Genomic DNA, 15,704 nt, shown 5'->3' on the forward strand with positions numbered 1-15,704 from the left:
CGTGCTTCCTACTAGCGTTTTTAATTCTCCTCTGGTCTTCTCCCCTCTGCTCCGTGTACACATGCTGCTCTTCCTTCAGAAAAGCATGCATCAACAACTTTATTAATTTGCACAATTTCTCTGGTTCACTTGCGCTTGTAAATGTCCACACTCACTGAAATGGTAGCTACTAGCTGTTCTTGTATAACTTTATGAGCTGGATTTGCCTGTCTTTGAAATTAATTATGTTCGTTTTAGCTTGTTAGCATTAGCTAACAGCATCTATTTGATTTCGCTATTAGCTTGTGAAAATGTTGTTAGCATTCTGGTAATAGAGGCCCAATGGGCTTTTCTTGTGTTTTTAGCGCCCCCTTTGGTGCTATGCCGGTAATACCGTAAATCCCGGGATGAGAAGGACAGTATGATGATATGAAAATCTGGTCACCGCCCAAACCTAGCTCATTCAACATAGTTTGACAAAATACTCCCTTCCGCTGACATTTTCAAACTAGAACAAAATTAAAAATATTATCCATGGAAAGAGTGCAATATCAAATGTCTCTCGCTTTATACAGGCTATATTTGGCTCAATCTATTAAACATGAACAAGGGACTTAAATACAACAGAAGAAGTCTTAAAGGACCCATTCCTACAGGCCGTCTCATTCAAGATTTAATTTTAAAAGAAACATTCAATAAAAGGGTAATGAAAATATGATACATCTTTTTTCCCTTCATGACCTATTATATTCCACATATCACTTCAACATTAATGAAAACCCTATTCAACTCTGAGATCTATCACAATTGCTCTGTGTCCCCGGAAAAGAGAAATCACCTCTTATCCCCAAAGAACCCATTAATCATACCACATTGACCAAAGTCAATGGGCTTTCGTTTGCCTATTAGTATGTGAGTGATTGTGCGAGGCTAAACACACAGGAGAGAAAGGAATCCAAAGAAAGCATAGTGCCATCAATATCTCGCAGTGTGGCATGGTGGGATGTCCTTTCCTAGGGACACTCACTCATTCAAGTAAGGAGAGGACACTGAACACAGGATACTGAACACAGGATACTGAACACAGGACACTGAACACAGGACACTGAGTGATAGCAGAGGCTTAGAAGACGGTGGTCAGCAGAGATGGCCTGAATCACAAATCGACCCCTAACCCCATAACCCCTAGGCACCTGTGTACATCTAGATTCCATGGCCATGTCAATTCCTAGTTTCCATGAAACTGCTAGGTTAGGAGTCTGAAGTGGTATGTCATGTCGCTGCAATGGAACCTCTTGCAGCTTTCCCCCCATAGTGCTGGGGTGATTCCATACATATGAGATTGTACAGGTGTAACCAATGGGACACCTGCCTAATCCTCTCAGCTCTTCACAAGTCTCTAGAGGGTAGGGTGTAAGGGTTGAGTTGGGATTCAGTGGTGCAAAATAACCCGCCTTCCTGTCTGTGTGGGTGGGTGGATGGGTGGGTGGGTGAGTGGGACAGAGAGAGGCCATGAGAGGCATTGACAGATCTAGGACACGGTCGAACAGACACAGCAAACTGACACTGAAGCACAGGGACAGCTACAGGGCTGAACCCGGGACAACTATAGGGCTGAAACGACGATAGCTACAGGGCTGAAACCAGGACAGTTACAGATTTGAAACCAGGACAGTTACAGATTTGAAACCAGGACAGTTACAGATTTGAAACCAGGACAGTTACAGGGCTGAAACCAGGACAATTACAGGGCTGAAACATGGACCGTTTCAGGGCTAAAACCAGACCTACAGGGATGAAACCAAGACAGTTACAGGGCTGAAACCAGGAGAGCTACAGGGCTGAACCAGGACAGCTACAGGGCTGAAACCAGGACAGCTACAGGGCTGAAACCAGGACAGCTACAGGGCTGAAACCAGGACAGCTACTGGGTTGAAACCAGGACAGCTACTGGGTTGAAACCAGGACAGCTACAGGACTAAAATCAGGACAGCTACAGGGCTGAAACCAGGACAGCTACAGGGCTGAAACCAGGACAGCTACAGGGCTGAAACCAGGACAGCTACTGGGTTGAAACCAGGACAGCTACAGGGTTGAAACCAGGACAGCTACAGGACTAAAATCAGGACAGCTACTGTGCTGATACCAGGACAGCTACAGGGCTGATACCAGGACAGCTACTGGGTTGAAACCAGGACAGCTACTGGACTAAAATCAGGACAGCTACAGGGCTGATACCAGGACAGCTACTGGGTTGAAACCAGAACAGCTACTGGGTTGAACCCAGGACAGCTACAGGGCTAAAACCAGGACAGTTACATGGCTAAAATCAGGATAGCTACAGGGCTTTTACCAGGACAGTTACAGAGCTAAAACCAGGACAGTTACAGAGCTAAAACCAGGACAGTTACAGGGCTAAACCAGGACAGTTACATGGCTAAAACCAGGACAGCTACAGGGCTTTTATCAGGACAGTTACAGAGCTGAAACCAGGACAGTTACAGGGCTAAAACCAGGACAGTTACATGGCTGAAACCAGGACAGCTACAGGGCTGAAACCAGGACAGCTACATGGCTGAAACCAGGACAGATATAGGGCTAAAACCAGGACAGTTACAGGGCTGAAATCAGGACAGTTACAGGGCTGAAACCAGGACTGTTTCAGGGCAAAAACCAGACCAGCTACAGGGATGAAACCAGGACAGCTATAGGGCTGAAACCAGGACAGCTACAGGGCTGAAACCAGGACAGATATAGGGCTGAAACCAGGACAGATATAGGGCTGAAACCAGGACAGCTACAGGGCTGAAACCAGGACAGATATAGGGCTGAAATCAGGACAGATACAGCGCTGAAACCAGGAAAGTTACAGATTTGAAACCAGGACAGTAACAGGGCTGAAACCAGGAAAGTTACAGATTTGAAACCAGGACAGTAACAGGGCTGAAACCATGACTGTTTCAGGGCTAAAACCAGACCAACTACAGGGATGAAACCAGGACAGCTACAGGGTTGAAACCAGGACAGCTAAAGAGCTGAAACCAGGACAGTTACAGGGCTAAAACCAGGACAGTTACATGGCTAAAACCAGGACAGTTACATGGCTGAAACCAAGAGAGCTACATGGCTGAAACCAGGAAAGCTACTGGGCTAAATTCAGGACAGCTACAGGGCTATTATGCAGAGCAATAACAGCAGGTAGACTGTAATACAGGTAAACTGGTGGTAGTAACAGCAGGTAGACTGTAATAGCAGGTAGACTGGTGGTAATAACAGCAGGTAGAGTGGTGATAATAACAGCAGGTAGACTGGTGGTAATAATAGCAGGTAGACTGTAATAGCAGGTAGACTGGTGGTAATAACAGCAGGTAGACTGGTGGTAATAACAGCAGGTAGACTAACAGCAGGTAGACTGGTGGTAATAATAGCAGGTAGACTGTAATAGCAGGTAGACTGGTGGTAATAACAGCAGGTAGACTGGTGGTAATAATAGCAGGTAGACTGGTGGTAATAACAGCAGGTAGACTGGTGGTAATAATAGCAGATAGACTGGTGGTAGTAACAGCAGGTAGACTGGTGGTAATAATAACAGGTAGACTGTAATAGCAGGTAGACTGGTGGTAATAATAGCAGGTAGACTGGTGGTAGTAACAGCAGGTAGACTGGTGGTAATAATAACAGGTAGACTGTAATAGCAGGTAGACTGGTGGTAATAACAGCAGGTAGACTGGTGGTAATAATAACAGGTAGACTGGTGGTAATAATAGCAGGTAGACTGGTGGTAATAATAGCAGGTAGACTGGTGGTAATAACAGCAGGTAGACTGGTGGTAATAATAACAGGTAGACTGGTGGTAATAATAGCAGGTAGACTGGTGGTAATAATAGCAGGTAGACTGGTGGTAATAACAGCAGGTAGACTGGTGGTAATAATAACAGGTAGACTGTAATAGCAGGTAGAATGGTGGTAATAATAGCAGGTAGACTGTAATAGCAGGTAGACTGGTGGTAATAACAGCAGGTAGACTGGTGGTAATAATAGCAGGTAGACTGGTGGTAATAACAGCAGGTAGACTGGTGGTAATAATAGCAGATAGACTGGTGGTAGTAACAGCAGGTAGACTGGTGGTAATAATAACAGGTAGACTGTAATAGCAGGTAGACTGGTGGTAATAATAGCAGGTAGACTGGTGGTAGTAACAGCAGGTAGACTGGTGGTAATAATAACAGGTAGACTGTAATAGCAGGTAGACTGGTGGTAATAACAGCAGGTAGACTGGTGGTAATAATAACAGGTAGACTGGTGGTAATAATAGCAGGTAGACTGGTGGTAATAATAGCAGGTAGACTGGTGGTAATAACAGCAGGTAGACTGGTGGTAATAATAACAGGTAGACTGGTGGTAATAATAGCAGGTAGACTGGTGGTAATAATAGCAGGTAGACTGGTGGTAATAACAGCAGGTAGACTGGTGGTAATAATAACAGGTAGACTGTAATAGCAGGTAGAATGGTGGTAATAACAGCAGGTAGACTGGTGGTAATAATAGCAGGTAGACTGGTGGTAATAACAGCAGGTAGACTGGTGGTAATAATAACAGGTAGACTGTAATAGCAGGTAGACTGGTGGTAATAACAGCAGGTAGACTGGTGGTAATAATAACAGGTAGACTGGTGGTAATAATAGCAGGTAGACTGGTGGTAATAACAGCAGGTAGACTGGTGGTAATAATAACAGGTAGACTGTAATAGCAGGTAGACTGGTGGTAATAACAGCAGGTAGACTGGTGGTAATAATAACAGGTAGACTGGTGGTAATAATAGCAGGTAGACTGGTGGTAATAATAGCAGGTAGACTGGTGGTAATAACAGCAGGTAGACTGGTGGTAATAATAACAGGTAGACTGTAATAGCAGGTAGAATGGTGGTAATAACAGCAGGTAGACTGGTGGTAATAATAACAGGTAGACTGTAATAGCAGGTAGACTGGTGGTAATAACAGCAGGTAGACTGGTGGTAATAGCCTTAGGTAGACTGTAATAGCAGGTAGACTGGTGGTAATAACAGCAGGTAGACTGTTGGTAATAGCCTCAGGTAGACTGTAATAGCAGGATTGATCAACTCTCAGAGTAGGCTAGAGTGGACGTTGTCTTGACCTCAGCTCCTCAGCTGCAGGGTACCCTTTTTCAGATGCAACATCAACATCACAATAGAGACTTTAGAGGCTAGTTTTAAAAGTTGTTATTGTTTCTGTATATTGAAATACTGTAATGTAAACTTCTGAACCAGCTCACCCTCCTTTAATGTAGTCGAGGAATGTGTGTTCTGACTCCACCGCGAACGACAGCATGGTCACCTGGGTAGAGAGAATATTCAAAGCAGTTACCAAACAGTTATATTCACCACTTAGGTAATCAACACAAAGTCACAAATGCAATGTATTCTCCAATTGAATCATAATTACTCACCACATCAGTAAACAAAACAATCACAATTTACCAATTACCAATTTAAACACATTAACCGTTAGCCCCCTGCTTTCAGGCCCCCCCGGGTTAACAAACCCGCTTCCCAAGAGTGATTCATCTCGGTAGAATGAGTTTGTTTGACATCAGAGCGGCATATTAGTATTAGAACATTGATCCATCTCAATCACACGCACGCACGCACACACACACACACACACACACACACACACACACACACACACACACACACACACACACACACACACACACACACACACACACACACACACACACACACACACAGATCCATCTCACTGAGGTGTGATGAGAGCGACATGATGGATGTCTCCCTCTCTGATTTTAATTATCTAGTCACCGTCATCGTATTGAAGCTCAGCATGCCAAAGTGTGTGTGTGTGTGTGTGTGTGTGTGTGTGTGTGTGTGTGTGTGTGTGTGTGTGTGTGTGTGTGTTTGGGCCCAGGCAATAATAACAATGCACTGACTTCCTCCTAAACATCAGTCACTGACTCGGCATGGCAGCCACTCAGTCACTGGTAGGACAACAGACGGATAACTGATTGATAACTGACTGATAATTGACTGATAACTGACTGATACAACCGACTGATAACAGACAGATAGGACAACAGACTGATAACTGACTGATAGGACAACAGACTGATAACAGACTGATAGGACAACAGACTGATAACTGATTGATAACTGACTGATAACTGACTGATAACTGACTGATAACTGACTGATAACTGCCTGATAGGACAACCGACTGATAACTGACTGATAGGACAACAGACTGATAACAGACTGATAGGACAACAGACTGATAACAGACTGATAGGACAACAGACTGATAGGACAACAGACTGATAACAGACTGATAGGACAACAGACTGATAACTGACTGATAGGACAACAGACTGATAACTGACTGATAACTGCCTGATAGGACAACCGACTGATAACTGACTGATAGGACAACAGACTGATAACAGACTGATAGGACAACAGACTGATAGGACAACAGACTGATAGGACAACAGACTGATAACAGACTGATAGGACAACAGACTGATAACTGACTGATAGGACAACAGACTGATAACTGACTGATGTGACAACAGACTGATAACTGACTGATAGGACAACAGACTGATAACTGACTGATAGGACAACAGACTGATAACTGACTGATAACTGACTGATAACTGACTGATAACTGACTGATAGGACAACAGACTGATAACAGACTGATAGGACAACAGACTGATAACAGACTGATAGGACAACAGACTGATAACTGACTGATAGGATAACAGACGGATAACTGACTGACAGGATAACAGAATGATAACTGATTGATAGGACAACAGACTGATAACTGACTGATAGGACAACAGAGGACAGAGTACTCTGACCGTTTCACTTTGTTTGAGGTCGTTAAACTTCTTTCCTCTCTAGTGGTATTTGTTAATTGTCTCTAGACTCTAAACTATAACAAAACAAAAAGTATCTAAAGTACAGTATGTTGTTAAGTATCCAGGAATGGATTCAGAAGAGACAACCACTCTTTTTTTTATTGCAATCCACTAACCACAAACTCATTTATGAACACAACAACAAACAGACGGGGAAGAAATATACGGTTGCGCCAGGAAGGAGGCGATGTTCTATATTTTAACCTGGAGTTTTTTTTGACAGACTCACCGTCCCAGAATTGATGTATCTCTTCTTCTTGATCTTCTTCTTGGCATTCACCACCTAGGATTCAACAATCACAATACGAGCTTGATATCATAGATGAGTCAAAATAAAAATTGCGTCAAATGTATCCATTCCCATGGGCTAGTTAAGCAATAAGGCCTGAAGTGGTGTGGTACAGTATATGTCCAATATAGATTATTCCAGTCTTTCCATTGGGGTCTACCCTGGGTGTATTTACGTGCATGTGTAACCACGCCTAATAACTATGGAATACATCCACCGTGGTTTGTATCTCTGAACAGCACATGCCAATATACACGTTTTAGCACACAAAGGCTTGCGCACGCACGCACACGCACGCACGCACGCACGCACACACACACACACACACACACACACACACACAAAGGCTTGCGCACGCACACAAACACACACACACACACACACACACACACACACACACACACACACACACACACACACACACACACACACACACACACACACACACACACAGCGAGAAGAGGACCTGACTGACTACTAATGAGGTTTAGGAGGAGCGTATTCAGGGCTAGAGGCCACAGGAAGGCGTGTATGAATGCAGGAGCTGGTAGTAAAATGATCAAGGTCGTAATGAAACACATCTAATCCTAGAGCTCATTCTAGAGAATACACACACACACGCACACACACGCGCACAAACGTACACAAACAAACACACACATACACACAGACAACATCCACACTGAGCTAAAGGCTAGAGCTAATTCGGACACTTATAAGAAATCCCTCTAAGACCTCTGATTAGCCATCAAACAGGCAAAGCATCAATACAGGACTAAGATTGAATCCTACTACACCGGCTCTGATGCTTGTCAGATGTTGCAGGGCTTGCAAACTATCACGGATTACAAAGGGAAACCCAGCTGCAAACAGCCGAGTGACGCCAGCCTACCAGATGAGCTATATGCCGTCTATGTTCGCTTCGAGGCAAGCAACACTGAACCATGCATGAGAGCACCAGCTGTTCTGGAAGACTGTGTGATCCCGCTCTCCGCAGCTGATGTGAGTAAGACCTTTAAACAGGTCAAAATTCACGAGCCCGCTGGGCCAGAAGGATTACCAGGACTTGTACTCATGTGCGTGACCAGCTGGCAAGTGTCTTCACTGACATTTTCAACCTTTCCCTGACCCAATCTGTAATACCTACATGTTTCAAGCAGAACACCATAGTTCCTGTGCCCAAGAATGCTAAGGTAACCTGTATAAATGACCATGAAATGCTTTGAAAGGCTGGTCATGGCTCACATCAACACCATCATCCCAGACACTCTGGACCCACTACAATTTGCATACCGCCCCAACAGATCCACCGATGATGTCATCTCTATTGCACTCCACACTGCCCTCTCCCAGCTGGACAAAAGGAACACCTACGTGAGAATGCTGTTCATTGACTACAGCTCAGCGTTCAACACCATAGTGCCCTCCATGCTCATCACTAAGCTCAGGACCCTGGGACTGAACACATCCCTCTGCAACTGTATCCTGGACTTCCTGACAGGCCGCCCCCAGGTGGTGAGGGTAGGCAACAACACATCCACCACACTAACCCTCAACACAGGAGCCCCTCATGGGTGCGTACTTAGTCCCCTTCTGTCCTCCCTGTTCACCCACGAATGCGTGGCTAGGCACGATTTCAACACCATCATTAAATTTGCTGACGACACAACGGTGGTAGGCCTGATCACCGACGACGCTGAGACAGCCTATAGGGAGGAGGTCAGTGACCTGGCAGTGTGGCAGGACAACAACCTCTCCCTCAACATAAGCAATACAAAGGAGCTGATCGTGCACAAAGGGAACGGATGGCCGAGCACTCCCCCATCTACATCGACGGGGCTGTAGTGGAGCAGGTCGAGAGCTTCAAGTTCCACATCACTAAGGGATAAACAAGGTCCACACACACCAACACAGTCGTGAAGAAGGCACGACAACGCCTCTTCCCCCTCAGGAGGCTGAAAAGATTTGGCATGGGCCCTCAGATCCTCAAAAAGTTCAACAGCGGCACCATTAAGAGCATCTTGATTGGCTGCATCACTGCTTGGTATGGCAACTGCTTGGCATCTGACCGCAAGGCGCTACAAGGAGTAGTGAGTATGGTCCAGTATATCAGTGGGGCCGAGCTCCCTGCCATCTAGGACCTCTATACCAGGTGGTGTCAGAGGAAGGCCCTACAAATTCGCAAAGAATTCAGACACCCAAGTTATAGACTGTTCTCTTTGCTACCGCATGACAAGCGGTTCTGATACACCAAGTCTAGCCACAAGCCATAGGACTGCTAAATAGTTAACCAAATAGCTACCCGGACTATCTGCATTTACCCTTTTTGCACGAACTCTTTTGACTCATCACGTACACTGCTGTTACTGTTAGTAACTTATCTTGCTTCCTAGTCCTTTTACCCCTACCTATATGTACATACACTACATGACCGCGGGTATATGGACACCTGCTCGTCGAACATCTCATTCCAAAATCATGGGCATTAATATGGAGTTAGTCCCCACGTTGCTGCTATAGCAGTCTCCACTCTTCAGGGAAGGACCATGCCTCAGGACTACCTGGCCTGATGACTCCTTGCTGTTCCCAGTCCAGCTGGTCGTGCTGCTGCTCCAGTTTCAACTGTTCTGCCTGCAGCTATGGAACCGTGGACCTGTTCACCGGATGTGCTACCTTGTCCCAGACCTGCTATTTTCAACTCTCTAGAGACAGCAGGAGCGGTAAAGATACTCTCAATGATCAGCTATGAAAAGCCAACTGATATTTACTCCTGAGGTTCTGACCTGTTGCACCTTCTACAACCACTGTGATTATTATTATCTGACCCTGCTGGTCATCTATGAACATTTGAACATCTTGGCCATGTTCTGTTATAATTTCCACCCGGCACAGCCAGAAGAGGACTGGCCACCCCTCAGAGCCTGGTTCCTCTCTAGGTTCCTGCCTTTCTAGGGAGTTTTTCCTAGCCACCGTGCTTCTGCATCAGCATTTCTTGCTGTTTGGGGTTTTAGGCTGGGTTTCTGTACAGCACTTTGAGATATCAACAGAAGGGCTTTATAAATACATTTGATTGATTGATTATGTAAATGTCATATTTCAGTGTTTAAAAAATATATATAATTATATATTTTGAAAAAACTTTTTTTGCTTTGTCATTATGTGTCACGTCCTGACCAGTATAGAGTATATTTGGTTATTGTAGTTTGGTCAGGACGTGGCAGAGGGTAGTTTATTTATGTATTACGGGTTTTTTTGGTCACTGGTTTATGTTTGTATTTCTATGGGTAGGTTCTAGGTTAGTTTTCTATGTGTAGGTTGGGTGCTGGACTCTCAATTGGAGGCAGGTGTTTCTAGTTGCCTCTGATTGGGAGTCCTATAAGTAGGTGTGTGTTTTGTTTGTTCACTTGTGGGTAGTTGTCTTTTGCACTGCTAGTAGTTTAGCCTGTGAAACTGTCTCCTGTCGTGTTGTCTGCATTTCTTGTTTTTCCGTGGTCAACGTCTTTAATAAATATGATGTTGAGCACACATCCTGCTGCGTATTGGTCCACTTTCTCCGACAGTGATTTCGCTTTATCAGACGATGAAGAACGTGACATTATGGGGTATTGTCTGTAGATTGATGGGGGTGGGGGGAAGAATTGAATCAATTTTAGAATAAGGCTAACAAAATATGGAAAAAGTAAAGGGGTCTGAATACTTGCCGAATGCACATAGTGTATCTACCTCAATTACCTTATACCCCTGCACATCGACTACAGTCAATTACTTTATACCCCTGCACATCGACCACAGCCAATTACTTTATACCCCTGCACATCGACTACAGTCAATTACTTTATACCCCTGCACATCGACTACAGTCAATTACTTTATACCCCTGCACATCGACTCCAGCCAATTACCTTATACCCCTGCACATCGACTCCAGCCAATTACCTTATACCCCTGCACATCGACTACAGCCAAGTTATTGTTACTCATTGTGCATTTATTTATTTTCTATTTTTTTGTTTTCACTGTTAGTCGATACTTGTTGTTTACGAAGTAAGTGACAAATAAAATTTGATTTAACATTCACACAAAGTGCAAGTGTTTGGTGAACTGTGCTGAATATCAAGTCAAAGGTAGCCTTCCAATCTCTTCCCCTTTCCCCCCCACGCCTCTCTATCCTCTCTGTCACAGTGTTATGGTTCTCCTCCTGGCCTGGTAAAGACCCAGGCTTCACTAATCATCTCCCCCTACAGACTTAATATACTGTATCATATCATACAACACAGGTCTCCTAACATATTTTCTCTCTCTCTCTCTCTCTCTCTCTCTCTCTCTCTCTCTCTCTCTCCATCTCTCCCAACCTCTCTCCCTCTTTCTCTCTCCATCTCTCCCTACCTCTCTCCCTAACTCCCCTTCTCCATCTCTCCCTACCTCTCTCTCTCTCTCCGTTCTTTATTTTTCTCTCCCTCTCTCCCTACATCTCTCCCTATCTCTCCATCTCTCCTTACCTCTCTCCATCGCTCCCTACCTCTATCTCTCCCTACCTCTCTCTCTCTCCCTCTCTCTCTCTCTCTCCCCATCTCTCCTTACCTCCCTCCATCTCTCCATACCTCTCTCCCTCCCTCCATCTCTCCCTACCTCTCTCTATCGCTCCCTACCTCTCTCCTTACCTCTCTCCATCTCTCCCTACCTCTCTCCCGCCCTCCATCTCTCCTTACCTCCATCTCTCCTTACCTCCCTCCATCTCTCCCTACCTCTCTCCCTAACTAAAGCCAGTTCCATGACTAATTGAGTAGCTAACGTACGGGACCAGTCAGAAACTGGGCCAGGGAATAATGTTCTTATATCCACTTCACTGTAGTCCCTGGCTGTGTCCCAAATGGCACCCCTATTCGCTACAATAGGGTGCTACTTTTGACCTGGGCCAATATGGCTCTGGTCAAAAGTAGTGCACTACATTGGTAACATGGTGCTGTTTGGGACGCAGACACAGGGGGCCAGGGGGTAGGCCTAATATCCATGCAGGGTCGCGGGAGAGAAGTCTAATCAAGGCCTGGCCCTCTAGCCCTGCACTGTATCTTTCCATCTCCTTCTAATTCTCATCCACTATGCTGTCCAGTAGGCTATTACCATAGCCAAACACTGCGGGCACAAGGGGGAAGTTATGCTAATACTAGAAATAAGGTTGATTAGACACTAGCGCTAATATTGTAGTAATGTACTGTACATCTCCTGACTGGGTAAGATTGTGTTTATTTTCTACTTCCAGCCTACAAGGACCTGTGGTCTGTTTTTTAGTTTTTATTTTGTTTATTATCTCTGTTTTATCTGTATGCCCTTGGGAGACATAACGTTTTAGTGTGAACACAATTGGATGAGTGCTCCCTCCATCTCCACTCACCTCGTACACATTAAACTGGCTCTGGCCTCGGGACAGATCTCGGTAGCTGGTGGTGAATTCACCGATGAAGTCATGGCTGGAAGGTAACGTAAACAACAACAACAACTAAATAGCCAGTCCCTCCTGGGAGGGTGTGGAAATATAATGGGATGTATTGTGTAACATGGGTCAATAGTACAGGAATGAAGCTGCTGAAACATGTAGCAGTGTTGGAAAAGAAACAAGTATATCACTGTAAATGACGGTTTTAACCACTGTCATCGCGTGAATAGGAATGAGGTTCCGGGAAGCTGATGCTAAGAGGTTGTCTTCATGGTGTATTGAGTTGGCAGTTGGCATAATTCAAGATAGGGATGTATGAAGGCTTTTAGGTTGAGGGTTGAGAAAGTGCTTTATCTTGTAAAACATGACGAGGAACATAACACATATCATACTGTACCATGTATAAATCATTGTAAAAGAATCTGAAGGAAACATTATTGTGGGTGTGTAGTCTTCTAACCTGCCATCTCTGTCCCAGTCGTACACCTCTGCCTTGATCGCCCTGAAAAACAAAACACACCCAGAGATGAGGAAGGTGTGTGTTAGTGTGTGTGTTAGTGTGTGTGTTGGTGTGTTAGTGTGTGTGTTGGTGTGTTAGTGAGTGTGTTAGTGAGTGTGTTAGTATGTGTGTTAATGTGTATGGGTTAGTGTGTGTGTGTGTGTGTCAGAAAGCGTCATTAGAATGACTGGAGTCTCTCGAATTTAATTGGCCAATCTGGGATTCAAACAATTTGGCTGTTTGTTTGGTAAACAGCTGAGGGATGGGGCTAGAGACAACATGTTTTGGGTTGTGATGGAGTAAGACAGCTGAACTAAGCTCATGAGGCATTTATAAGTTATATTTCAATAGTCTAATATATCAGTAATTAAAAACAAAAAAATTGGATGTACAGTGGTTCTTCCTTTCTTTCACAAAGTATCTATTGTCCTGCTAATAGCCCGTAATGGCGCTGTACAACGTGACCGGTCGGGAGTAGGCTACAGTACTACAGTAAGAGCAAAATAATCATGACATTTCCACACCCTAATTGTAGTCTAACCAATACCCAAATGGAGATTCAGTGAAAATAAAAATCTCATTGATTTACCAAGACCAGTCCCCATGCTTGTCTCAGAGCAGTGTGAAACGGTGCTGAAATAGTTGATCACACTCGGGTAGGCTATTGCTTCTACCTTCATATGCTTTATAAATAAATAAGACCTACACCACTTTTAACAGCACATCACTCAACACTAGTGAGACTCATGTTGCCTATGGTAGGCCTACAGTATATCTAAAAATATTTTTTTTCAATGCTGTGACTCTCCACATTTAGAGGATTGGAGGATATCTAAGGGATTTTTATATAATTCTAAATGAATTAATAATAATAATAATCGCTTTGTTTAAAAAATAACTATATTTTAGAGAGGATTTTGTTTTTAAATAACTGAAAGTGAGCGATTGTAATCTGAATAAAGGCCAAAATATTGATTTCTGTTTTTAGAGGGAAAGAAACCAAAAGCCCACAGTGCCTGTTTTTTTGGACATCCCGGCCAGCCAAACCCTCCCCAAACTCAGACGACGCTGGGCCAATTGTGCGCCGGGTCTATGGGACTCCCAATCATGGTCAGATGTGATACAGCCTGGATTCGAAACAGGGACTGTATTGATGCCTCTTGCACTGAGATGCAGTACCTTAGACCACTGCGCCACTTGGGAGCCTTGACCAATATGACCAATATATATTGTCCTGCTAATAGCCCATCATTTTTTTTGTTAGATAAACAGTTTGTTTTTGAATGGTAACTTTGTTAAGGGTGGAGTTTGGGGCGGGGTGAGGAGTACTGGTGGGACATTCAGGTTACAATAGGCCATAAGTATACAGCAGATCACCGATTGTTCTCACTTTGATTATGCTGTAGCAATATACTGTAGCACCATGACCAGGATCTCTCATTTAAGTGAGCAGATTAGGGCTTTCAGGAGGAACGGCAAATCTACTGGAGACATTTCAAAAAAATACTGGTAGACTTGGAGATTTTGTTCACGGACAGTGCTATTCGCAAATACTATCATCAGATGCCCATGTTACGCCAAACACAAAAGCCTGGAAAATGAGCAGGTACAGTAGGCTACAATACTGTAAACTAGTCCTAATAATGCTAAGGTGAATAAAATATTGTCGCCTACACCTTACAGTGTTCCACACTAATTCACGGCTCGGTTTCATGGCTCGAGATTTCTTTGAGGAAGAAATCATCAAGAGATATGCTGGACCAATGTCAGAGATGTGTTTCTGGGAGATATGCTGGACCAATGTCAGAGATGTGTTTCTGGGAGATATGCTGGACCCAATGTCAGAGAGGTGTTTCTGGGAGATATGCTGGACCCCATGTCAGAGAGGTGTTTCTGGGAGATATGCTGGACCCCATGTCAGAGAGGTGTTTCTGGGAGATATGCTGGACCCCATGTCAGAGAGGTGTTTCTGGGAGATATGCTGGACCCAATGTCAGAGAGGTGTTTCTGGGAGATATGCTGGACCCAATGTCAGAGATGTGTTTCTGGGAGATATGCTGGACCCCATGTCAGAGATGTGTTTCTGGGAGATATGCTGGACCCAATGTCAGAGATGTGTTTCTGGGAGATATGCTGGACCCAATGTCAGAGAGGTGTTTTCTGGGAGATATGCTGGACCCAATGTCAGAGAGGTGTTTCTGGGACCACATCGTTTCTTTCAAGGTAGGATTATAGCAATATTTTGTTATGTTTAGGCCTATTTACATGTATATATACAGTGGGGGGAAAAAGTATTTGATCCCCTGCTGATTTTGTACGTTTGCCCACTTACAAAGAAATGATCAGTCTATAATTGTAATGGTAGGTTTATTTGAACAGTGAGAGACAGAATAACAACAAAAAAATCCAGAAAAACGCATGTCAAAAATGTTTATTGAGGGAAATAAGTATGAGTTTATGTTTTCTCAAGGACATCCCAGTCGGACCCTCCCCATCCCGGCCGAATCCTCCCCATCCCGGCCGAATCCTCCCCATCCCGG

At 44.3% G+C, this 15,704-nt stretch overlaps 1 protein-coding gene across 4 annotated transcripts in view; it reads right to left on the bottom strand.

Moving 5' to 3' along the window:
* LOC106572802 (copine-5) overlaps positions 1-15,704 on the bottom strand; it is a 213,880-nt gene that overhangs the window by 67,292 nt on the left and 130,884 nt on the right. For all 4 annotated transcript variants that reach the window (XM_045696442.1, XM_045696441.1, XM_045696440.1 and 1 more), the window contains 4 exons: positions 13,126-13,167; positions 12,624-12,699; positions 7,172-7,225; positions 5,272-5,333 (listed from right to left, as the gene is read on the bottom strand). In XM_045696442.1, the coding sequence (XP_045552398.1) occupies positions 5,272-5,333; positions 7,172-7,225; positions 12,624-12,699; positions 13,126-13,167 (234 nt within the window). The remainder of the gene's footprint in view (positions 1-5,271; positions 5,334-7,171; positions 7,226-12,623; positions 12,700-13,125; positions 13,168-15,704) is intronic.

This window comes from Salmo salar, chromosome ssa15 (assembly GCF_905237065.1).
Source record: "Salmo salar chromosome ssa15, Ssal_v3.1, whole genome shotgun sequence".
NCBI lineage: Eukaryota > Metazoa > Chordata > Actinopteri > Salmoniformes > Salmonidae > Salmo > Salmo salar.